Here is a 26210-nt window from a genome sequence, read left to right on the forward strand (position 1 = left end):
AATGACTTTTCCCCTCTTCAGTGCTCATTTCCTTAACACATCTCTCTCTTTTTCTATGAATTTCTTTACTTTCTCCCTCTCTTTTTCTCCGCATTTCCTTATTTTGTCCCTCTCCCTGTGCTTCTAAACTTACAACAAAAAAAAAACATTTCCTGCATTTGCTCTCTGGCAGCAGTGCAGAGGAAGCTTGAACAAGCCTGCTGTTGATTAAAATGTAGGACGTTGTGATCAGGCAATTCAACAGCTGTCCCTGGGTCTCTGAAAGGGACTGAGGGCCCAGATCCTGCACTGGCCACAATATGTTTCTCTTTCCATCCCTGCAGCTGATCCGGTGAGATGATAGTGGAGGGGGACACTTCCTCCCACCTCCCTCCTGTCTCTCTCGGGCCTCCACACAGAGGTACAAAAGAGGATGAACGTGAACCACAACTGGAAAGATGTTGGACTCTGATCATGGCCCCAAGGCCTCCGCCTCCCCTTAGTCGAACGTCATAACAACAAAAAGCATTTTGTGGTTTTGGAGCTCCGGTGTTTTCCATTCCTCTGGTCTTGTTTATTTTCCTTCCCTCACAATACCCCCTGCCCCCCTCCCCCACCACCCCAGCCAAACTTGAAGAAGTTGGTCAAAGCTAGACCTCCAGGTTCTCCCTTCCAATACTGCTGCATGAGAGCCCATACCATCTATCTGTGGGTACATATATATGGGACCTCATCATTTATTTAGTCAGTCACTAAACCTGTTTAGTTAGTCATTTATTTGCTGTTCTTCACCACCAACACCCGTAACTGACATATGAGGTCATGACCTTCGGGCTGTGCTGTGGGTGGGATGCCCCCTGACCCCATGCCCTCTTACCCCTGGTTTTGTTCAAGGTGGCCAGCACTAACAAACCCTCTGAAATGGGATGGTAGCCTCTTTTCTTTAGTCAAAGCTCAGCGGGTGAGAACACTGTTTAGGGGAGTGGCTAGGCCCGTGTCAGGGTCTGTACTACTGCTGGTGATCTTAATAACTCTCACAACTCCACAGGCAGAATCACTTCAGGGCAGAGGTAATTCCACACCTCTCCTTACCACTACTTATGCCAGATAACTATTGTCTTTCATTGGCATAATAGAAGTATAGTGACATTATTAAATATTGTACTGTGACGTTTATTAAATATTGTATTGCACAGTGCTGTAATGTGTTTCTTTATGAGAGTGTATGTTATATAGACATGGCCATTACACCAGTGCTAGTGATTAATGCACAGAGCAAGCAGACATGGCAGGGTAGGCCACTGATACCCTGCCCCTCCTCCATATCAGCCCCATAACCTCACCACCACCCCTAGTTTCTCCAGCTCCCAACCACAAACTGATTTTAGAACAATCTGAGGGCCCCATGACTGCAGACTGTGACCCCCTCCCTCACCCCAACGCAACAGGAGTGCAGAATCTATCCAAAACCCAGACTGGACTATGATATAGTCACTGTTCTGCTTTAAATGGCCCCATTCACTTCACAGAGGGACTGGCAATAAAATAAAATAAAATACAGGCAAGCCTCACACATGTTGCCTCATTCACACATGAATGAGGCAACATGCAGCCAAGCTCCTCCCCCTCTGTGTCAGGTCTGGCCAATCCCGTCGGCCCAGTCACAGCGGCACGGGTGGCAGACCAGTGGGCAGCCCCAGCTCTTTCAACATGTTAAAACTCCAAACCACAGCGCACGTCAGTCCTCGTGCGTGGTGACATGGCGGAGGTTCACGGACTGGGCAAGCACAGTACGAACACTGTATCGGTTGCACGCGTTGAGAAGATTAATGCAACATGAGCGTTAGCGGCCATGTTATTTTCAACAAAAGTCAAATGTTCTGAAGGCAGCAAGCCGCCCGATTTTGGACTGGGAAAAGCTTTACGTGGTTAAAAAAAAGAAAAGCCATATGAGGAAGGTAAATGGAAGCAGCAGCGGGCAGCATTTGTTTACTGTGAAGATATGACTGGCTCTGAAACGGCCGAGGCCTGCTGTAGGCCAAAAAAGCATCAGTGATTTACAGCGGTGGTTCTCAAACTCGGTCCTGGGGGCCCCCTCCGTACGCTGGTTTTCATTCCAGCCACAATTGCAATCCCAGAATTTTAACAGGCTGTTAATTTTTTCTCAATTAGGTTCTTTTCATCTTCAGGGGGATCATATACCCTCTTAAGCCACATTATGTCAGAAATAGCTCTGCATGCCATGGGCCGAGGTAGAGAACCTGTGATTAACAGTCATCCCCATTCTCAGCCACTACGGGCTGCTGCTCTCAGTCAGGGTGAAATGAAAGGCAGTGGGTTAGCCGATGCTCCATGGCCCCAGCCTCTTACCTCCCCTCGGTGGCCCACGTTGATGAAGGCACACATGGGCTGGAAAGCGCCAGTGCCGCAGGCCAGCAGGTGGGTACGGTTGTAGGGCTGCAGCAAGCGCACAAAGTTGGCACACTCGCTCTGAAAGACATACAGACACAGGCCGGATAAACATTCATCGACACGGAGCACAGAAGAAACTACCATAGGTTTATGATAATTTAACTCCAGTCCAAATAAAAATGATTTCCTCATACAGGCCATTGATTCCACGTTAACAAAGAGGGCCAAGAAAAAAGTGCTTAAAGGATTGATAAAATAAACTACTGAAAAAGCCCCTTTCTTTCCAAAAACATTTTCCCAGACCAAGAGAACAGATGATGATGAAAGAGGTACGGTGAGAGAGGGTAAGAGACAGAGCCCCTGAGAGGGAGAGAGAGAGAAAGAGAGAGAGAGAGAGAGAAAGAGAGAGAAAGAGAGAGAGAGAGAAATGCCATGAGCAACCAAGTTAAAAGTCATACAGGCAGACTGGAGTAAGGCTTCCTGTTCTAAAACAACCACAATAGAAATGGCGAGATCAGGTTGGGCAAACGGAAATTAGCCCTGAGTGTCATTCCAGAAGGTGACGGGGTCAAAGTCATTCACTGGAGAGCGGGAGACAAGGGGTCAGGCATTTAAGAGACTGCAGTAACTGAGGGCACAGCGATTGCTTCCTGGAAAACTACAGAGTGAGAGACAGAGACATCACTAGGAGCCCCAGCCTCAGAACACCTCCCAACACTGCTGAACAGGTGGCAGTGGGCATTAATGAACACTAATCTGTCTCTGACCCCATGAGTGTCTGAGAGCAAGGGACAAAACTGAATTGACTTCGATATGACATCACAAGTCTGTTTGTTCTTTGAATTACATAGTTCATGCCATCTGTCTGTCTGTTATCTTTCAGTAAGCTCAGTTTCGTTTAATTCCTCGTCTACTGTTAGCTTTTTACACATAATTATGATATAGCAAGATAACTACAGTGTCAATCATATGCTAAATTAGTGATAGATAAGATCTATAAAAGCAAATAAAATGTATGTTATAGTTTGTAGTTGACAGGCCCTGAGTTTAGAAATAACAAAATGTTTTAAAATGATTATACTTTGAGCTGGAACTATTCTGCAAATCACATCCACTGTAAACAGGCAAATACCATCATCTTTTTTAGCACTAACAGGAAATAAAACTGACAAGGGAAAAAAACACATTTCAGAGTGTTACAGACATTTGGAAACTTGCATAGAATGAGTGAATTGGTAAAATAAGTCTGTAGGCACCACAGCTGTATCTGAAGAGAGCCCTCCAAAGGAAACAAGATTAGACCACCTGCGGCAGAGAGCCAAGACTCCCGGTGAAAAGGAGAACCCAAGCCTGCCTGCCCCCCACCGAAGCCTGCCCCCCCCCCCCCCCCAGCTGCTGGCCACCGTGCGAGCATCTGCACTCTGCACAGGACGAACACACCGCTCTGCTGGGTGCCGTCGGTAAATGAAGCGGAACAGGGATGGAGAACAGCTGTGTGTTAAATGGTCATTTGTCCCATATATTCTAACCTCCACCATGCTTTTACTCACTACATACTTCCCTTCACATGCCCGTATGTTTCGCTGAAGAATTTCAAGTGCAAATGAACACTTTAGACCTGGCGTACAGCAATAGTGACCCCGTCCTTGAACCTACAACCCAGTGCAATCTACAGCTCATTACGGCACTCCTGTTGGCACAATAGCCCGTGACTAAACTTGTTGACTCACAAGGCTACTTGTCTGTTAAATCTTAGACTCAACATGATTCCACTCCTCCTCCCAACCAACCCACAATCACAGTTTCACTCAGGTGAGAGACCTAAAACACCACCGAGGTTAATGAATCCTAGGGAGTGAGGTCATGACCTGGGAGGATAGCCATTGTAAAGCAAACATACTGGGGGTCGACTCGGATCACACAGAAGAGCAAGCATCCCATCCCATGCGGAAAAAAGCATTCTTCAGCACACATGAAGTATAATTACATAAATTTAATTACGTTTCAAGTATGTTCAAATATAAAACAGACTTACAGTACTTCAGCATATTAACATCCTACATGAGAGTTAACAAAAGCCCCTCTCTTTATGAGATCAGGACATGGTCCAGACTTTGGTCACAGAATCTTGCACAGGGAAGAGGCAGTGCATAGCAGTCGCTACTCTTGTCCAAGAGAGACTAAGGGTAAAGTATTTACAGCTGAACAGAACACATGTCCTTGTCATAACAAACAAATTAAAAAGCACTTTGGGTCCAGCTTACAACAGGCAATTAAAATAGATTAAGTCATTGAAATGGCACTTTCTTTTTTAATGGTTTCCATTTGCAATTCTGTCAGAGCAGAAGCAATGGTAACTCCATTCACAGTGACCTTAAAGCATGGAGGCAAACAGGATCACCCTTTGATCTCCCTGTGATTGGCAGTACTCAATCGTCAGCCTGCCAGCCTGCATCCGATTGGTATCCAGCTACACAAGAGGGCATTGCTCGGTCCAGGAGCAGTGAAAAAGGTCTCGTTTTGCTTCACTTCACCCAAGCAATGTCCACCCGGAAAGGGGAGACACTCGGCGTTCTCACTTTTGTTCTCATTGAAATGAAGCTGAGGATTTCGGGGGAATGGCCGGCCAAACAAACTTGCGCCAGCGTGACCAATGACCGTCTTTCCGGGGCGTGGTTTTGCCACGCATTGGGGTGAAGCACCGACCACCCTTTGTGTGCAAGGTTAAGAAAAGACAATGAATGTCCCCAATCATGGCTAATTCACAATTTAGGAGAGGACAATCAAGGACTAGACTATGCAACTAAGCAACACTGCAAGGGAATAAAGCCCAGAGCTTTTACTCAATGAAAGACACCAAAAGCAAGTCATCAAGTAACAGCAAGGGATAATGAAACTGTGGTAGTGAAGCTGACACATTCCTTGATACCATTTTAAACCCATAACCATGAAACTACAGCTGCACTGCTTCACCTTATGGTGCTCGACTATAGCCATTAGCACATTCATGCTCTTCAATAAGGCTATTGCATTTCAAAAGATAAACACACTCCAAGAACACAGAATGAAAGCATGCCAGCTAAAGGTGTAGGCCCAATTCTTTCCTTAAAAAAACAGCCCCCACCCCAAGGCCCCTCAAAGCTCCATCCATCTGTTTGTAACATTAGGGCTGAATTTCTGAGTATATGTCTGACTCATTTAACTGGTGAAGCATAGAGATGAACCTGCTGGACTGTGTCTTGGGGTGTGAGTCTTGGAGCAGGGGGGGTAAAGGGCACGCTAGCCTGTATCGTGGGGTATCAGCCCTAGGGGCAGCTAACCTGAGCAGATAGCAGGCACAGAGGCACACAGCAGGCCAGTTTCCCTGTGCACAGGTTAGATTGAGTTACAACATGCAGAATTTAAGACTTGTGTGATGCCACATAATGGCTTTTCTGCACTCCCTGTGGAAGAGGACTCGTATAACTATCTCTGTTTATGATATTTCTTTCAGCGACAGCCACGGAAACACGTAATAACTGCCGATATTAAATGTCTCGCCTCACCTGCCACTTCAAACACACTAATTGCCTTCTGCTCGTACCATGGTCTGACACAGGGGTTTTAAAACTCAGCTCCCATCCAGTGAGACGGATGAACTCCTTTATATTACGAGAAAAATGTAAACGATAACAGATGGCCAGAAGGTTTTACTTTCCATTGTTAATGGAAGCTTGGGGACTGAAAATTAAAATGGAGCTCAAAAGTGTCTTTATTTACGATGACAAAGAGGGGATATCTGTCTTTGGCCTCCAGCATCTCCTCATTAAATGAGCCCTTACAAGTTTTAATGGTGTCTGAACTCAATTTTTCACGGATCAAAATGTTACAGGGATCTTAATTGTGCTTAATGGATCAAAGGAAATACTTTATTAGGATTCCTGCAGATCTTCATTAAAATGGCAGCTGATCTGCAGTCCTAAAGAAGAAAAGCACTGATTGTTAAAGATGCGATTCAGCAAAGGGTGAAAGATGAAGGACCACATTTAATGGAGAATATCTGATGCTCCAATTTCATTCCATTCTAGAAATCCAGAATAATAGCTCCATCTCATGTAGAACAGCATAGGTCATTCCATGCGTGAAATTGTTTCACTCCCATTAAGATATTCTAAAGCACCAGTTAATTCCCATCAGCAGTATCTTGAACATCAGTTCAGTTCATCTGAGTGACTCTGGAACAGAGAACCCTGTCCACAGTATAAGTACACTGGAACACTGAGCTAAGCACAGATTGAAACTTAAACGGAAGGTTTTGAATTGTCTAGAGACTCAAGCTAAAAGCACACACTGGAAGAACCTGTGCATCACTCACCTGGGGATCCTTGCCCTTGAGCACACACTCCTCCCTATTCCCAGGCAATGGAGGCCAATAGATCTGCAAAGAGAGGGGGAAAGAGATGGGTAGGGGGAAAGACGTGAACATTTGGGTATAATTTTGGAGCAACTGGAAATGTTTAGTAAAAGACATACATTTCCAATTTAATTTAATAAGTTAATTTAAATTCTTTCAGTATCACAAACTGCATGTATTGAAGGAAGGGGTAGGGTGCTTCCCCAGGCCAAGGATAATAAACGTAGTGACAATGTCAATCATTTTATATTGGGAAAGACGCACAGACTATTGTGAGGCCACTCCTTTGATGTTTTACGCTTGGGGATGTGTCCACTTTCAATGCCCTACATATAAACTATGTATACACTGCTCTTAGGATTCATTATATCTCACCAATGACCTCCGTGCAATTCACCTGGTATAGCCTGCTGACTATAAATTGCCTAAACTTTGGTAACCTATGATCTAGATTTATTACACAAAGATTTATTACACAAAGACTCACCCAACTGTAGTCAGATATTTAATGATTATGAATTAATTTCTTTCCTGTTACTCCCACCTAAATTCCAATAACTGACAGGAAAGTGTGCCCTTGTTTGTTTGCCCTAGGGATTGCTTCCATCACAAATTGCATCCTAAATTCCTAAATGTGGTAATATCTACTGGTTAAGATGAGTGGGATTTTTATCTTTTTAAATATTACATCTACAACCACCTAAAATGATTCTGCTTAGGAAAATCTGTGTATTTTGCATTTCAGAACAATGTACAGTGCCCAGTGGGGAATCAGCAAATCTATTCATCCACCATGGTTTTCCTCACTCTGTCAAACTCGTAGTCTTCAGCTGTGTAATAAGCAAAACTTCCCGGCATTCTTCCTCTTATCCCAGTCCCACATTCAAGTATAAGTTAAAATTACTGAGTGGTAATGAAGACCAGCAGTCGAACTGGTTTTCCAGCTCTATTTAAAAACACTAACAGAACGGGGGATGGTTGCTGACAACAGCAAAGATCACTGCCTGGGGAACATGTCGGCAGCCATTATATGCCACAAGAAGGACTGTGTACTTTACACTTGCCAACTGTGTCATCAAAAACAGTCCATCAAAAACATGGCATAGTATGGCCATGCTACTGTAGTCTTTGCACAGAAATTCCTTTTAAACAGAAATGCGCTTGTGCAGTGACAGGGTCACTGTGAACCTTTACACATGTAGTCTCCGTATTGGAATGCGCATCAATTGCCCCAGAATGACTGGATAATATAGAATACGAGACTGAGTAAATTGGAACCTAATTCTATACACTGAATTCTGAAAGAGGTGCTACCTATCTGGGTAGACATGACACAATAATGCAATCAATTTTATTTATTTAGCTTCATTTTGAATTAATGCAACACATAACTTCACAATGAACCGGATCCAGAGAGAATACCCATTTAAATGGGAAAAAATTCAGCCAATATGGGAAAAACTGAAAATGTTCCCTGATCCCTTAAAAGGCTATTAAAGCTGAACTCGTGGAAAATGGTGGGATACACAGAAGAATAGTAAGTTTATGTACTAAAAACAACTGATAGGAAATAGACCAGCACTTTTATGAGCAACTAGGGTCCTATAATAGCCTGCTCTGAACATCACTTGAAATAATTCTTAGGAAAGCTATTAAAATGCAATCTGTTCAGGTAGCTGATGGGATTCCTGGGTTAGAGGGATATATATATATATATATATACACACATATATATATATATATATAGAATGCACACAAAAACCTCATTACTTTATCTGAAACAATACAGATAGCGACTGCTTCGTTCCAGTTCTGGGAATGCAGACCCAGCCACAGCCCCTTGCTCTGGCCCACCCAGAGATACTGGGCCCAACCTCAGCATAAATCCACCCAGCCACCACGAGAACACAGTACCCTTGATCATAACACCAGTTTAAAAGCCATGTCTCATGGGGCCAACACAGTTATAACAAATATGATTTTATGTGTAATTCAAAGACTTCATTGAAGTGAGAGCTCCCAAACAAGTCTGCCAGTTATGTCTACATATTTTACAGAAGTGGTTAAAAACAGTATTTACCTAATTTCTTAAGCCATTCCGCAATTTCTTTTTTTCGTCCTATAATTATGGTAACCCCTCTACAAGCCGCTTGAGAGAGGTAATGTTTTTCCAGGTAGGAAATTATAGTCTAGTCCCTTCTGGAAAAGAAAGCACAAGGAGTGGTTCCAACCAGACGGTATTTAAAATAACCCAGGGATGAGGAATTAACCACCTCCTTAGAAATGAATGCAGAGATAAAATATGGTTGCATATCTAAGAAGCGGCTGCTTGGAGACTTGTTCCTCAGGCTTTTCCAATGCCCTTGAGCTCTCTAGCAACGCTTTCTGCCCCATTCTCTCTGGACTCCTCTGCCTTTTGCGCCACACTTTGCCACTCGGTTGGCTGGGTTTCACGGTCTTATTTTTCATGCCTAAGAGCCGGAAAGCCCTGGTAGGCCCAAGGCAGAGCTCCTTAGAATCCCATCCTATTGAAGCTAGGCCCAGGGTGGATAAAATCCCCTCAAATGTTATTAGAACCATGTGAACGAAACACAGATAGGGCAGATTTATAAGAGCGGGCTCTTGGCAAAGCTGAGGGAGGGACACAACGGCGAGTGTGAACCGCAGGAGATTTAAGGTGCTCGGGGTTTATGACTGATGCTAGAAGCAGTGAGAATGCCTATGAATCCTGGCCCTTGGAATGTCCCCCCTCCATATTAGGTGGAGAAGCTATGGAGCTCTGATAACCTGGGAAGCATTAAAGCCTCTCAGCTTAATGGAAACATTACACTATTCTACACTATTACAATGGTGAAAGGAAAGGCCAGTATTTCAAAGAACACCATTTCAATGGAAAGAGGACTCTGGCTCTGGACACTTTTCTCAGATGATGAATTGTTCAGAATTTATCAGAGCAAAACGGTTAATCAGAGAAATTTCTGTGGAAATTGTCAACATGAATGAAGGCTTAGAAAAGATTTTTAATAAGCAGGAGACAGATTTAAATGTCAGATAGTAGTGAGAACCTAACATCTTATAAAGCATCAACCTTCACATTAATCATTTTAGAAAAAAATAGAGGACGGACAGAAGCATGAGTCTGACTAAGAACGAGGCAGAGTGTGGGGGAAGTGCTTACCTCTTTGGAGTCTGAGTGGGTGTGGTCCAGGCGCAGAGAGTACAGCACATCTTTGCCTCCCAGAAACAGCCTGTCGTGGTACTCATCCAAGAAAACGCTGGTCAAGCTGAGGAGCCCGTGGTGACCACTGAAGATAGAGGACCTGTTCGTGGCCAGGAGATCTGAGAGGGGAAGCAGGACACAAGTGTGAGAGACCAAAATGGTGGGGAATAGTGATGTAGTCAACGCAAAAAAAAATGCAATATAATATAAGTCAATATGAGTATAATAAATTGCTTGATTTGGTTGGCAAAAATCATTTTATAATTTAGTTGCAACCAGCTTGTTTTAAATTATGTCACGGTGCATACAGAGGTTAAGTTTCAAGTGCAGTCTGATATACTATAATTCACAAACAATTTTGAGAGCAGTGTTTTTAATAACTAGAGGATGTAGTAGAAGATTGGAATAACCAGGATATTATCAAAAAACCAGAACACCTAGTTCTGTCCTTGACAACTGGAAAAACCAACCAGTGCTCCAGGGAACTTCAGTTCCTGATTTTCTGTACTCCAAAGTGCATTTCAAAATGCTATCATTTCCAAAACAACTTTTGAAGCACTGGATTATTTAGCGGAGTTCTAAAAAACTTGAATGCCCAGAGGATGTCCAGAAGGCTAAAACATCTAGGCAAGTCCTGGAACACTGGGGACACACAACAGAATGCTATAGGGTTTGAACATCCAGTTCAGGTCTAAAATGTTTAATTGCCTGCTAGTAGTCCAGAAAGCTAAACCATCCATCCCCACATAAGGCAAGAATACCAAGTTGTTTCAAGACTGCTCAATGGACCTCTGGCTCTGGCAGTAAAACGGATACACCAACAAACAAGCCCTTAGCTGAAACTACCCCCTAACCCCAATCTGCCCCCACTCGATATTCATTGTCAGAGTGCATCTATGGATTAAAACTCCAGCCTTGGCTAAGAATTGATTCCCCAGGGCACTGCAAATCCATCATCACCACAGCTTTCAAAGGGTGTGTGTAGGTGAGATCACATGGCAGCTATCGCTCCTGGATCAGAATCAGCCCTTGTATTGACTCAGGATTTAAGAAAGAATATTTTTTACTTATCTGAGCCCTATGAATAAAACAACTGGTGTTAATTTCCCCTTTACTCCTAGTGTCTCCCATCAATCATGGCTGAGTGTAATCAACCTTTTTATCAGCTTGTTCAACAGCTCCTTCATGTCATCACAAAAGGCTGAGCATGAGAAATGAACCATAATGAATGTGCATAATAGCCAAAGGTTAACATTTCATTTTTAAAATTCATTTTTCACGTACCAACCTTTCTATCATACTATCCATTTCAATGATGTGCTGATTATGTCCACAATGTTGTCAACAGAGACAACTTTCTCCTGGCACACAGCATGACTGGTAAACAGCAAACCCACAGATAACAATCACAACTCATAGAAAGAGAATCTTACATTTAAACATATTCAGAAGAAACTCTATGACTACATATCAGACAAAGCATAAGATAAGTAGCTCTTCCACAGTGCTGCATCTTTCCAGATGCCATATTGGATAGCCACTGTAACGTAAATCAAATAGAAAACTGAACCATTCATTAGGTTATAAATCCACTGTAAAAGCCAGGGCTGGTGACAGATGGATTTATCCAGCCTCCGCTCCACTGTTCTGTGTGCACACAGAAGCCAGACACATCAAAGGAAATGACTTGCAGAGAGTGACACACTGGCCCGTGGTATGTTCTCCTAAACACACCACTGTTATTACTCCGATGTTTTGAGGACAGTCTAACCCTGAAGCAATGAGATTCAGAAAACACGAAGTCCAAAAACGTGCCATGACACCAAGAGGTTTTTATGAATAGCCACAGAGGTCACTTGGGGCTGTGACACTCATCAGGAGGTTAGACAAATTAGCTGACAAGTGGGTGCCTCCCTCAGCACCGTGGAGACTGTTCTCTGGTCAGTCCTGTGAGAGAACTCCAGGCCCACGGCTGGCAAGAATCACAGTCTAGACTGTTCTCAGGTCAGTTCAGTGATAAACTCCCAGGCCCAGTGCCGGCAGGAACACACCACTCCAATCCACTCAACTCTGATGCACTTTAGTGGGCTCAGTGGGCCAGTCTTGCTTTTCCCAACTTGGCTTCATGCCTTAAAACAACACGTAGCTTACACAAGTTCAATACCCATTAACAAAGCTCCTTCATCCCCTTTCCCGTAAATCTCTTTTACAACGCAAGCCAAATCGATCGAGTGTGCACTTATTAAATTGCAAGCACAGTAGACAAGCTCAGCCTGTCTCTTTGACGTATGGTATGTACGTTAGCATACATTAAATATGGCAGTAGGAATGGGAAATTGCTTGTTATAAAGTAAGGCAGTGGGGCTGAGGAAGGTTCTGACCTCCGAGGCTGGAGAGAGTTCAGGACTGGAAAGCTATTCCATTCATTGGTGCATGCAGGGGTGTGGTAGCATTGTGCGTGACGGTGTTTGTGTGTCCATGCTTCTGTGCTTGTTTTGGGTAGTACATTCTCTCTTTGCCTTTTGAGTGTGTGTGCGTGTGTGTATGTGTGTGCGCGTGTGTCTGTTTGTCTGTGTTTGTGTCTGTGAGAGCCTGACTGTCGCAGTGGTCTTCCTGACTGTGTGATGTGCTGCCAGTCCAGAATGAATCAGTCGGTTCCTCTGTTCCCAAGCCACTGGAGATAGCTGCAGAATTATAGCTGTGTGGTTAGAAGGTGGAGTGCTAAACCTGAGGCCAGTATCCAGCAATGCAGTTTTTGTCTCTTTGTTCTCACTTTTTGTCATAAAGTAATCCTAGTATTAGACCACTTTCACAAGCTGTATCTACTTCAGACAATTGTGTGTGTGTATGTACTCCCGCGCACGCACGTGTGCACCTATATGTTTGTACAGATCCCTGGCCCAACCATCCCACTCCTTAACAGCACCAATGTACTTGGATGACTCTCCCATTGTTATGCAACATTTTTCCTCATGTTCCCCTTTTATTCTTTATAATTGGGAACAAAATGGAAATATAACTAAGATGAAGGGAAAGCAGAGGTGGAACAAGTCAAACCATAAAGTGAGGCTGAAGCAATTGCTGCAGCACCCTCTTAACAAATTGGCTGCCTGTTAAAAATCTTCACATAAAATTTAATTTGTAGCGGTTTTGAAAGATTGTGTTGGGCACTTTACAAGCATTGCATGTGGCATGCTTCAGACAGCACACACTTTAACAGGAGCCTGACCCACCGCACACGAGTGCAGGGGCTCAGGAAAGCTAAGCAGCGGGATTTACGGTCACACCTCCTCAATCCTGAGGAGAACAGGCTCTGTCAGCCGCACGGCTCCCCCTTCACCCCGCACGTCCCGTATCTCCCGCCTCTCCTGGAGGAGACGCAGACACGGAGGCGCAGACAAGCACGTGCGTCTCACAGCTCATCTGGAGTCTGCCACTGTCTGACGCCTGGCAGGAAGTTTCTGTGACTGTGACACCATGCGTCAGAAGCCTTCCTTCACTTTGTCTCTCTCACGAACACACACACACACACACACACGCTCGCACACACATAGGCACGCACAATATGCACACACACACACACACACACACACACACACACACACTTTCTGCCTCTGTGACTGTCTGTCCATCTAAGGGGACACATGTAATGAAATGTGTCACTGCTTCAAAAAGATACAGTAGATGCTTAGCAAATAATCAGTCCACTGCCAGTAAACTTTTAATATACAGGTGGATATGAAAATGGGTATAATTAAGCCTACATAAGAAAAAAAATAAGCAACATCTAAAAATATTTCATTCTGTACTGATATTGAATTGGTACTTCTATTTGGTTTGGTGTTTCATCTTTTTTAAGAGAACTGGACTGAATTTGCACTTTGTACTGTAAGAATTTCATGAAATTAACATTCATTCCTTTACATAACATTTCTGAATGTTGTAAAAATGGAACAGTAAAAAATAAATGATGACCATCAGTTGCCAATTCAGTGCCAATAAGTCGTGGGAAATGTTTTAGGTAGAAGCCAGTTTTCCATTCAACTGCTTTTTTTGGTTCTGTATTTTTTACTAGCTTCTTCATACGCAAACCAAGCTTTCAAGACCCTTTAAATAAGACCCTTCTTATAGTGCAGTGTAAGCATGTAGCACACAATCAATACATGCACAGACCTGACACAAACCCCATGGATGAGAGACAAGCGGCAAAACAGAACTGGTACACCAACATGACCAGCGTCTGATCTGGACGACCACAGGGGACGTCCGGCCTTGAATCATCTCCCCAGGGTCCCGGTCTGCTCCTCCTTGATTAGCCTGTCTGTTTGGCCACATAATTGGTAGTGAAAACATCTCGCCCGAGTCTCATCCTCCTCTGATGCAGTAATGGCACCCTGCCGGCTAATGCCCTGTAAAGCCCTCATTTGCGCTGTTCTGTCTTCCAGCTCATCCCCAGCACTGAAACCAAAGCCCAGGGACAATATTGACTCAGCAGGAGGACATCAGCCACCAACAGGGAGGCCCAGATCATCTCAGGGTCCCGACTACAGAGTCATTACCCCTGGCCAGCCTCCTGGCTCTCCCTCTCCCCAAACATACTGAGCCACCAACAGAGAGGGTCAGTGGCACACCACAAACAGATTTTCTAAGTCACAAGTACACCCAAACAACACAAACCCAACACAGAGTGTTTGAATACACAGAGACAGCACAACCTCCAAATGCATTGATACACAATGAATATAGCCACCATCACAGAAACTGTGGTTTCGGTACATAACAGAAACGATGACAATTAGTACAAATGTTTAGCACAGTAAAGCATGTATAACCACAAAACGTAATTTTAAGACACTTTCCAGCATATGCACAGTTCTGAATATTTTGCATACCTCATGATGATGAGAGCCAAAGAACAACTTCCAAACAGGATTAGATAAAGGATTACCATCTAGGAACTGGGAAACTGGCATGCAGTGTTTCATTACAGACCAACATAGTCCTCCCAGTGAGCTATGCAAACAGATTATTTCTAGTTTATACTCCGCATATCTGTTCACCACATCATCCTGCCTAACCTCCAAACTGCCTAGCCTTTCTGTTCCCTGGATACAGTACCACACTTAAGCCCTGTGTATACCTCCTTCGTCTTCATGTGCCATTTTCCCCTAAGGGCAAAAACCTAACACAACCTTGCGGCCATGAATCCAAAGTTCCAAAGTTTTGTCACTGTGACAAAAACACATAAATCCTACTCCCCTCTACACGTACCCCATTATACCAACCCAACAGTCCTACTGTTCCCATGACCAGCACCCAGAATTTCAGGGTACCACACACCACACCACACCACACCCTCACAGCATTAAATACCGTGTACACTACAGTTCCCAGATCTGGAAGCACAGGCACACCACTGCCTGTGTGGTATTTGGCCAAGAGGGTGAGACTAAGCGCTGATCGTATCATCTGTAACCTTGTACAAATTGAGCCCCAAGGTAAGTGGTGTAACTTACTGCTCGCTTTTGTTATTCTGGGCGTACGGCGCAGGGTCTCCGGCACATCTGAACTGAATTAGACCCCCAGACCACAGCGCACATACCAGGCCGGGGCTGGAAGCCGCCGGCCCGTCCCGCTGGCGCACGCTTGCCGCGATACCCAGGCTTCCCAGGGTAATCTCCCTCGTTAGGGGCGCTGAATATTACCGCTGCGTGGCAGGAATGCTGGGAATTCTGCATGGCGCACGAATGCTTCCAGCCCCCGTTCCGCCCCGGGACCCAAGGGAGCTGGCCAATCACTCCGTTGCCGTTGACTGTGTCCACCTGCGTCCACAACAGATGCGCGCGCCAACGGAAAGGCCTCCAGTTCCTGCCCATGTGTTCCCTTCCGTCTCCGGACCCGGCACGCGGGGCCTTGTGCCACACTAATACAGATGCCTCTTAATCAAGATATGTGCTGTTTGTCACAGCGTTTAAGGGATGTTTTCCCTAGCTATTTAAATCTCAGGACAATCGCTGGGTGATTAATAGTTCCACACAAAACAGGGTGTACAAGCATAGCCTCTGTCCTTGTTTTGTTTTTTTGTCTATTTTTATACAATAAGTAATTTGATTTGGGGCAGCTGAGTGCGTAAGCAGACAATGTGCTGGTGTTTTTCTTGGCCCAGGACTCTCCCCTCCCTCCATGTCAATTAGCACACCGGTCATGTGCTCACTTGCGTGGAGATGTGGCCCTTCTTCACACGGGCTTCTGTCATCCCTGCAGAAGGAGCCCACCGAGGGAGTGCGATGGTGGAGGCGTGCGGCTGGCAGAGGATCACACTCTGGGACCCCTGGGGATCAGGGAGCTTTTGGGATGTGTGCATCCCCCTTCCAGCAGGGTCCTGTCATTGCAGGGCTCCAGGGGCAGGGCTATGATTAATTTAGCCCTGACTCCCAGCACTCCCACCAGGCCACTGTCTGGAGAAATTGGCCTGATGCGGGGAGAAACCACTTCCTTATCACAAGGCAAAGATGTGTATCTCAGTTAAGTGACACAGTCCAAACCGGGTCAAAGTCTGACAGCAGTGAGAGGAAGGAGCAAGTCTTGAACTTGGCTCTTAATCACACTAAACTTCCAAGGAGCTTACAGTACCATCAATTCTGCGATGTTCTAAAAACTGACATTGTTTGTCCATATGGACAAACTCAATTGCACACTCACAGCGTGCACTAATCTTCTGTAATTAAGGGGATTTGCTTTTGAAATCAGAACATGAGGAACTTGAAGCAGAAGTGAGTATTAATGCAATGAAAGTCCTTGATGCACCCATTTCCAGATTTGTCAGCATGCTCCAGTTCCTTTTCCAAAATAAATTCTAATCAGGATATTGCGCGAAGACCCATGTCTCAGCAACAGGCCAACAAGCACAGCATAGTCTCGTCTGCCTTTGAGGATAAAGCCCCTCCTTTCCTCTCTCAATAATTAAAAAATTGCCCTCATAAACACTGCCAGCCTATGGGGGCCAGCTGGTTTTCCCATTCAGTGGCAGCTCCCTGTTTTAAAGAACTCTGCTTATTAACAACCCTCTAGTGAGCCTCCATTTGTTTTGGAATGGGTTTGTTCAGGCCCCCAGATCTTCAGCCTTAATTATGAGCAGGAATGCTGAAGCAGGCAGGGCCGGGTCTGTGCACGGCGGTATGTGTATACACACGTGTGAGTGTGCGTGTGTGCACCGGTGTGTATGTTGGCTCCACTCCCTTTAATACATATATCATAAGCTGCGGGCACGGTTGCTTTTGGAGCGCACTGTCAGCAGCTTCTGGGTGGAACCAATTGATTGCAGGGCTGGTGAGCCAATGAGGGAATTTTTCACATAAGAGCACATCACTGTGACGGACACGCACTGCGTTCCCTCGCCCTTGTGAAAACACTCAGCAGGGGTTCCCACCCTGAACTTTCTCACACACCTTCCACTGGCACTGAGCTCATCCACCAACACGGCCAGCCAGATTGAAAGACACAACCTCTAACACAAATGCAAACAGACATGCATGTACACAGCTATATGCACACAAATATACGCAAACAGACACACACACACACACACAGACACAGACACACGCAAACACAAAAACACACACACACACTCGCACACCCAAACACACGAGCGCGCACACACACACACAAACACAACACAGCATAGAAAGAGGGACAGAAATGGTGAGAGGCAATATCTGATAATCTGGGTGGGACAGAGCAAGGGGCTGTGGCTGGGTCTGCTTTCCCCGGACTGGAATGAAGCAGTGGTGTATTGTTTCAGTTAGAGTAATGAGGCTTTTGTGTGTGTGTGTTCAGAAAGTTAAACATCAATTGTCTTTTTTCTTGTCTTTTAAATATACATTATCCAGCATAGGTATTGACAGCAAAATTATAGTGATTACTACTTGGAAGGGTCCTCTGTGGCCATTCAAAGGGATTTTTATATTAAAAACTCACTATAAAATAGCCAGGGCTTTGTTTGAATCTGTGTACATACATATTTTGAAAATCTGTTTGTATGCTAAGTGCTGTGACAGGCTGGAAGATCTACCAGAGAAATGAATCCCTTTGTTAATATAGTAACCGTGGGGGCAGACATTGTTTGAGGTATAGCTTTTCAAACTGTAAAATAAATACTTGCTTCCCCAAATTCCCCTTTTTTTCCTGGCATGGCCCGACAGCCTGAAGTACTCTCTCTACAGTAAAATATATAGCAGGCCCAGGCTGTTTACACATGATAGAGAGTAATGAAAGACATTTACGAAGGAAATACGCACAGGGTATGAACTTCAAAACACTGACATCCATCATTGTTTGATTACATTTTAGTGTACGGTGACAAGTAACTCACAACATGAGTTATTAAATGCAATTCTGAGGAAGGAACTTTAGGGTGGAGTGGGGTTTGGGGGTGGGGGTGGGGTCAGGGGGGTGAGAAAAGTTCAGACAAATAGTTTCATAGAGGTTTGACCCCTGGACCATAGCCATTTGTGTCATTTGTTACGCTCATTAAGTCCGTACCATTGCTTTGGCCACTGGGGTTTATTTAGGCTATCTCTTCACAAAGATTTACCATCAACGTTTCGCCCAGACACCGTGATCAAGCAGAACGAAACATTTTAAAAACCCACAGACACGCAGGAGAAAGAGATTGGGCCATTTCAACTTGTCATTGGTAAACAAGTAGTGACACTTCCACTCAACACCAAACTAGGGAAAACTAATCCAAATGACAGACAGTCAATGTTACTTTGTACGTTCCTAAACCCTAAGCGTTGAATGGGACCGATCTGACCCTCAGCATGAGAATCTTACTTGCTTACATGCTTCTACCATCAATCCCTTTTAGAGATCCAGGCCCTAAAGACCAGCAATCATTTGTATCTTTTTTTAGTAAGGCGGGAGGTGGAGCATTTGTTTCAGGCTGCTTGGGGCAGATTGTAACAAGCCTTATGACATCACCCGGCGGACGTTTTTTAAAAACAGACTAAAGATCGGCCCGCTTCGCTAAAAGCAGTCATGCAGTAACTCACGTAAGTGCAAAGCAAAGGTGCATAAAAGGGAGCCGTGAGACAACAAGGAAACTGCATCACCCAGCTAATTACACCAAGTTCAGGCCAAGAAAGGAACAGCTGCAGAACACTGATGTCTCAGCATTTCCTCTCACTGTGACGGTGCTGTGCGGCTGATAAGAAAGACCCTTTACCGTGTCGATCTCCTTCTGATAAAACTTCACAGGGCAGAATTCAGAGCAGCTTGGGGGGTTTAATCAGATCATTTGTAAACCGCTCTATATATAGAATGGCCTAGCAGCCAGTACCAAAAACACATTTCCACCAGATGAGGCAACTAAGAAGAGGGTAGAGGAGAAAGACGATTTAGCACTCACTCTCTTATACCAAAGCTTATTGCCTATTTGGAGGCAAAATATTTCTCAACAAGGAGCCACCACTCGAGGAAGTTAACACAATGATGCATTGTTCTGTATTCTCCTTTCGGGGTTCTCTGGAATAAAAAACACTCCCTCTTAATGGGACAGGCGAGGAAGATGTGGAGGCCCTCGGAGAATGTGCATTTTAGTGCAGTGAAGTGCAGACTTTGCCTGTCCACCCGCTTTCAGTATTACTGGAAAGGACACACAAGACCCACCTTCCTGTTTGATTTCAAATGCAGACTGTGAGATCCTTCCTTTCTGATTGTGCCTAATTCCTTCTCCCTCTCTCACTCTATACTCCCTTCTCTTATTCACTCCCACCATTCCCTCCCTCTCTTAACACTACTTGTCATCTCAGTCATTGCTCAGCTCACCCTCTCACAAGGCAGGTTCAACATTTTCAGGCAGGGATTAAATGTTTCAAGTTCTGCTGATTCCTGGGGTAGCAAACAAGGGTTCCGTGTGAATCCTAGTGTGGAATATATGAGAACTACCCTAGAGTGACTCAAATTCTAAAGAACCTTTACTACAGAAGGAAATGTCCGTACAATATTTATGGATACTTTTCTCCATAAACGGATTACTCATATTTAAGTGGAAGAGATGGGCAGGCTGGGAACACTCTTGGATACCCCCCCCCCCCCCCCTACTACTGGTGATGCCTTCCCAGCTCAACAGGCTCTCACTGTTTTATTTTAGTGAGCCCCCCTTCTCTTACAGGCCCACAGAAGCTTGTGATGCGCACTACGCTCTTAACATAGGGATCTGAGAGAGGACAGGACTGCTGTTCTCCTAACAGAGTGTCAGACTGAGAAATATGTCAGAACCCTTAAAGAGGTCAGCATGCATGAGCGGGGCACCAGATATCACCAGGATTATCAGCCCCAAGGGGTCAAAAAACGTGTTTCTTAACCTCAGTGAGCTGGAAAAGCCACTCAGTCAACCAACACTATGTGCACATCCAGCCCAAAGAGGCTGAGACACAATTCACATTTAAACAGCTAGAAGGCGCTCCTGGCAAAATGTGTCCAAGTTTTCGGACGGTCTGTCTGTCTGTCTCTCTCTCCCCCTCCCTCCCTCCCTCCCTTTGTTCTCTCGAATACTCTTTTCTCAGTCACTTGAGGTTCTGCTTGGAGATTGTGTGATGGGCCAGTTGGCATGGACTCATTTTGAGGCTGCTTTTTCTTCTCCAAAAAGCCTGTGAGCATTGTAATCATGATGGAAACATCCAATAAAGCAGTCTCACGACCCGCAACTCTCACCCCTCATTCAGCCGACTATTTATTTGCCACTTAATAAACCTCATTTAACACCTGGGCACCCCTATAAAAAACACACCTTAATTGATTCATTGATATAAAGGACAACAAGCCCTTCCCTCGTCTGTTTTTCTTTACTTTAGAAGCACAAACTGACTGAGGAGAATTTAATGCAGCATCAGGTCTTTTTTTGCAAGGCTGTTGTTCCTCCAGTCTGATTTATGCCACTGAAATCAGCATGGGTATTGCCCATTCCCTCCACAAACACACCGAAGCACGCACCACGCAGACCACAGCGACAAAAACCCCGGGATTCCAGACGGTGCACTTTACAAGCCCACCGCAAGGTTTTAAAGAGCCATTTCCCACTTCCTATTTCAAACACAGCTACCTCCCACATGGACCATCCATCCAAACCTCGACATGCTGTTAAATCAGTGAGGGATAGGCATCTGCGCAGTGATTAAGCGGGACATGGGACGATGCTGTCACTCACTTTAACTAGGGTCAGAAGAACAGATCTGGGGCCAAATGGACCAATGTTTATCTCCCCAATGGGCAAGGGGCCCTCAACCCCTCAGTTGTTGTCCATTACAAATTGATTAATTTGGATCATTTTTGTTGTTTGTTTTTGCTTTTAAAAGATCCTTTAAACATGGAGATGCCCTGAGGCTGTGTTATGACAGTGTTGTGAAGGTAGGGGTCCGGGTGTGTTGAGGGCTTGACGACGCAACCAGGTCTCTCTCTAAAGCAGATGACTGAGGTCAAGCTGGTTGATGCAGGGGATATATAGAAGTCTGTAAGATTTATCATGTTGTATTAGCCAACTTTGTTTAAAAAGTATGGCTTAATTGTTTTTGTAAATTGATCATTGAAATGAGTAAAACAATTTGCTGTCAGAGACTTCCAGGCCATAGCACACCTAGAATTACAGTACAGGTTCAATCAAAAGCAAGCTAAATTAGCAAAAAATAACACAACCACCCAAAGCGCACAAAAAGTTAAATGTTCAAATTCTTTGGTATAGTCATATAGAATGCAAATACAATTTTAAGGAATCAGGAAACCCAGAAGAAACAACTCAGGTAAATTTCAATTACTCACAGCCCAGCGATACTCTCACACAACCAATTCCGCAGCAGTAGCTCATCCATTATTCAGCGTTATAAAATAATGATTGCATATTTTGAGAAAAATATGTGAGGGTGTAGAGTCTGTAGACTTCACAACCACAGAAGCCGAAGCTGCCGTTTAACTGTCAGTTACAACTATCAAGTGGCAACAGAGTTTTCCCTCTGCTCCATAAAACATAATTACTGCACAGGAGGGGAATAAACATCTCGAGAACCGCGGTCAATCTAACCACGGAACGGTGAAAACATGCCAAAATACCCCAAAGGAAAAGAGACACGCTGCCAGCTAAAGTGGCACAAAAAATGCGAGGCAGAAGCGTAGCCTAGCCTAGCTATTTCACCACGCAGGCTACAATATTTACCAGGGAATCAAACACGTATGAACCTTAGGATGCTTAATAAAATTTAAAAATGCCCGACAACTGGCACATTGATATAAGACGAAGATGCATAAAATGAATAAGTGCAGACAATAAATCATCAAAGGAATCTATTTAAGATGGTTGGCCTACAGTCGCGCTGAAACTGAAATATTATTTCGATTCAACAATCTCTATAACAATGAAAAAGAACAAGAAGAATAGACTTTGATTGAAGGGTTACTTTCCAGGTTCGAGGCCATATCATTTAATTGGATGCGACTGCTTCGTATTGAACAATTGTTTAATTATAATTATTAGCAAGTAGGACATTTTGTTCGTACACAAATAAAGAAATAGCCTACATATGTGCCCAATTAAATAAATAGCTTATAAATATTGTTTAGTAGGTTAACCTCTTATATTGTACTAGGCTACTTTTAAATACATGGATGAAATGAAATATATTAAATATATAGCCTATGGTATATGATCATAAAATAACGACAAAAAATAGAAATAGGAAAAATAACATGTAAATTGGCTGCATCCCATTCAAACTTTAGCTGCGCTACAGGTCGAATAATTTTGGCACGTGCCAAGAAGGGAAGGATACTCCACAGTCGGAGCGCGGAGTTCCCTACTACCTGGCGCCGCGCTGGCCGAATTTAACATGAATCTTTCGGTCTCACACTCATTTCATTTCATTTTCTATCATTTCCTCTTTCCTAAGCTTTTCATCTCGCATTCGTCTTTCTAGGCTATTGTTTCAAGAGTGATTAACTATAATATGCATGTTTGAACATATATGAAAAGCAGCATTAAATGTCCTGATCTGTAGATTTCTGTAGATTCTTAATGGTAATAATTCAAATTTGTTATTTCACAGACCACGACAGATGCCATATAATTTGCCTTTGGTTTTCAGCTCTGGTTTATGGTATAATCCTGATGACTGTGCATCTGTTTGATTTGTTAGGTCATGAAGAGCACAATATGAAGTTATTATAATTTTGTATAGCCTTGCATGTTACATTGGTTCAAACGTGCCATTCAATAGGGTTAACCCGGGTGTGAAATGCAGAGCATCTACTGTACTGTTTACTACATGCAGAATGTATTGTTCAGAGTAACTTTGTCAAGGTAACAATTTCAGCATTCCTTTACCGTCACATTTACTGAACACCCTCATGCGTTATTTATGTTGTCAGACAGTACAACACATAATAGTTGATTTTTAAAAAAAACTACCTTTGTAAGACAGCCGTAGTCGCGGTACATTCATCTTGGACGCAGAGGCAGTCATCGCAAGTAGAGCAAACAGAATCATATTCTTGGAGATAGGTGATAATTCTTTCATCCTCTCCAAATTCGGATCTTCCGTTTAACTAATATCAAAGTTATAATATGAGCGGACTCAGATTTCCCCCTGCAATAAAGAGAAAAGCTTTATAGTATGACCGGTTTTCAATGTCCCTGTCGTTGACTAGACCCAGGACCAGTTTTCTGTTCTCCGACGGCCTTGACAGCGTGATTTTATTTCCCACACTAAGCGATCCCTACCCCTACCCAGTAGATTTTCAGTCCCTGATACCGAAGTCCGTTTTTAGTCAGAGCTTCAGAAAGACCCACCCCGCCTTTCTTTAGCAGCGCAAAGAACTCTAAAGCGAGACCCGCCTCCAACAAAGGAGGAAATATGCACGCACGCACGCACTATTTGATAATAATAATAATCATCATCATCATCATCATCATAATAAAAATAAATTATTATTTTATTTTAATCATTAAAATAATAATAATATAATAATAAAAGTGATTTGCAATGTTTAACAGAACACCAGATTTGGTAGAGTGCTGACATAGATATTTTCTCAAAAAGAGAATGTTAAATTAAGAGCTACAGAGAAATCAAGAATGTCAACATTCCAATGATGTTCAAGTCCAGTGATTGCTCAGAAATTGGGTTAATTGTTACCAGCTGTTTTTACCAGCTGGCTTGGTTCACTTTTTGTTATTACACAAATTCAAATATTAGTCAAAAGTTCAGCTTACAAAATGTGTAATATTCTCTGTTTTTGTTTGTATGTACCAAGAGGGGTGGATGTGGGGCACAGTCTAAGTATATTTAAGTCTCAATGCATCAGTTTTCTCAAATGTGCTCTGCCTCTCCGCATCTTTAAGTGGGTTGTGTTTATGCGTATTCATTGTGCCCCGAATCCTGAATTATACTTTATTAATTTATATCCTAAATGATATTAAATTCATGTAAACCATATGAACCCCCTCTTGAAATCTTGCATCATAAATAAACATTAATGTCCAAAAATCTTTATCTAATAATGCTGTAATATCTCTTGCCATAATGGTCACTGAGCAGGAATGTCTCTCCAGCTAAAGTATCACAGACTTTATGTGCACAAAGGTGGGCAGTAGTGAGCGCTGGAAGCGCTTGACGTCCTGCCACCCTTTTGACTGGGGAGCCCAGTGAGCTGACCTTTCCTCTGGTCACTGCTGCCAGAAGTCTGAATGCAGCTCAGCAGGTGGCTTTGACCGGGGCAGTGCTTGTGTGCTTTAGAGCAACTGAGGCCGTAATATATCATTCTTTTTCACTCAGGAGTCTCTCCATGTGGGTCTGACCTCTCTCTGGCCCGGCCTGTCCAGCGTCCGCTTGGCCTCGACTCACCTTCTAGCGGACTGACTGTGGTTACACAGCTGTGGGTTTGGGGAATAAAACATGTCCATTTAAACATGAACGTGACTACCACAACTAACATGGCTCTCAAGAAACACTTACTGTCAGGAATTTCATAATGTAATAACTGTAATAATGTAATAAGAATTTAGCAACTTGTAATAAAAATTATCACAAACTGCAGAGATAACCGATAGGTGTCAGCTATATGTTTCAATTATTCCCATGAGTGGAAAATGTCATGCAATGTCAGGATGTCCAGCTGGAAGCCATTGGGGTGGGGGGCTGGTGGGTCTAATAGATGTTTCACTTTAACCAAAAGCATTAAGTACATCAGGAGCAAAGAGAGGAGGCAAGACTGTCCACTCCACGTTCCTGCTGTGGGAAGATTTCCAAAGCAAATAGGACTGTTTTTGGTTCTGCTTTAATGCTAAGAGAGAGAAGAGGGAAGGGCGGTGTAATTAACACTTGAGACGAGCCTATGTTTGCGTGTACATCCTGCACTGCAGCGGGAAAAGCAGAGGAAGTTATCCTTCATGGATAACTAGCGCTGTTCCTGGCAGACAACTACAGACAGCATCTGGCCCTGGTCTGGTCTCTGATACTAAAAAATGCATTTATATGCAGGTACAGTGTGTGTGTGTGTGTATATTTTATTTTACTCTACAGCAGTGGTAACCAACCCTGTTCCTGGAGATCTGCCGTCCCGTCCGGTTTTTATTTCAACCCTAATTTGGCACACCTGACTCTACTAATTAGCAGCTCAATAAGATATGTAGCTGTTGAATGAGGTGTGCTTTGTTTGGGTTGGAATGAAAACCTGCAGGACGGTGGATCTCCAGGAACGGGGTTGGTTACTTCTGCTCTGCAGTAATTATCATTGCAGTCTCCACACCCTGTGCTCTAGCCTGTGTATCTCATGGTAACCTCAGATCCTTTGAGATGCAGTGACAGGAGTTTTCCTCCATGTCCCAGAGAAGAGGACTAGATCACAGGGGCCCGTGTTAAATTAGAATGATCGTTTTCACTCTTCTTCTGCATCATTGTGGAGACAGAACTCTGCCAGCCCACACCACTCCGGCTGCCAGGCAGTTAGATTTGTCTGGCAGCAGTGACCCCCCCCCCCTCCCTCTAGCACTGGTAGTTTAGACTCTCTCATCCAGGGGGAGGGAAGAAGCACCGCTTGCCACCGCTTCCAACAACTCGATCTGCAGTGCTGAAACTCGGTCCTGAGATGCCATTCAGCACTTCTGCTCCCACTGACTGGATATCGATTTACCTGAAGTGATAAATAGGGCTAAAACTC

General features: G+C 44.0%; 1 protein-coding gene across 1 annotated transcript in view; it reads right to left on the reverse strand.

Annotated features, from left to right (window-relative positions):
- Window positions 1–23832, reverse strand: part of sema3bl (sema domain, immunoglobulin domain (Ig), short basic domain, secreted, (semaphorin) 3bl) — a 37343-nt gene extending 13511 nt beyond the window's left edge. Inside the window, exons 1-4 of the mRNA XM_064298193.1 lie at window positions 23461–23832; window positions 9963–10123; window positions 6746–6808; window positions 2350–2469 (exon numbers count right to left, since the gene is read on the reverse strand). Coding sequence (XP_064154263.1) covers window positions 2350–2469; window positions 6746–6808; window positions 9963–10123; window positions 23461–23569 — 453 coding nt within the window. The 5' untranslated portion in view covers window positions 23570–23832. The remainder of the gene's footprint in view (window positions 1–2349; window positions 2470–6745; window positions 6809–9962; window positions 10124–23460) is intronic.
- Between the last annotated feature and the right edge of the window lie 2378 nt (window positions 23833–26210).

This window comes from Anguilla rostrata, chromosome 11 (genome assembly GCF_018555375.3).
Source record: "Anguilla rostrata isolate EN2019 chromosome 11, ASM1855537v3, whole genome shotgun sequence".
NCBI lineage: Eukaryota > Metazoa > Chordata > Actinopteri > Anguilliformes > Anguillidae > Anguilla > Anguilla rostrata.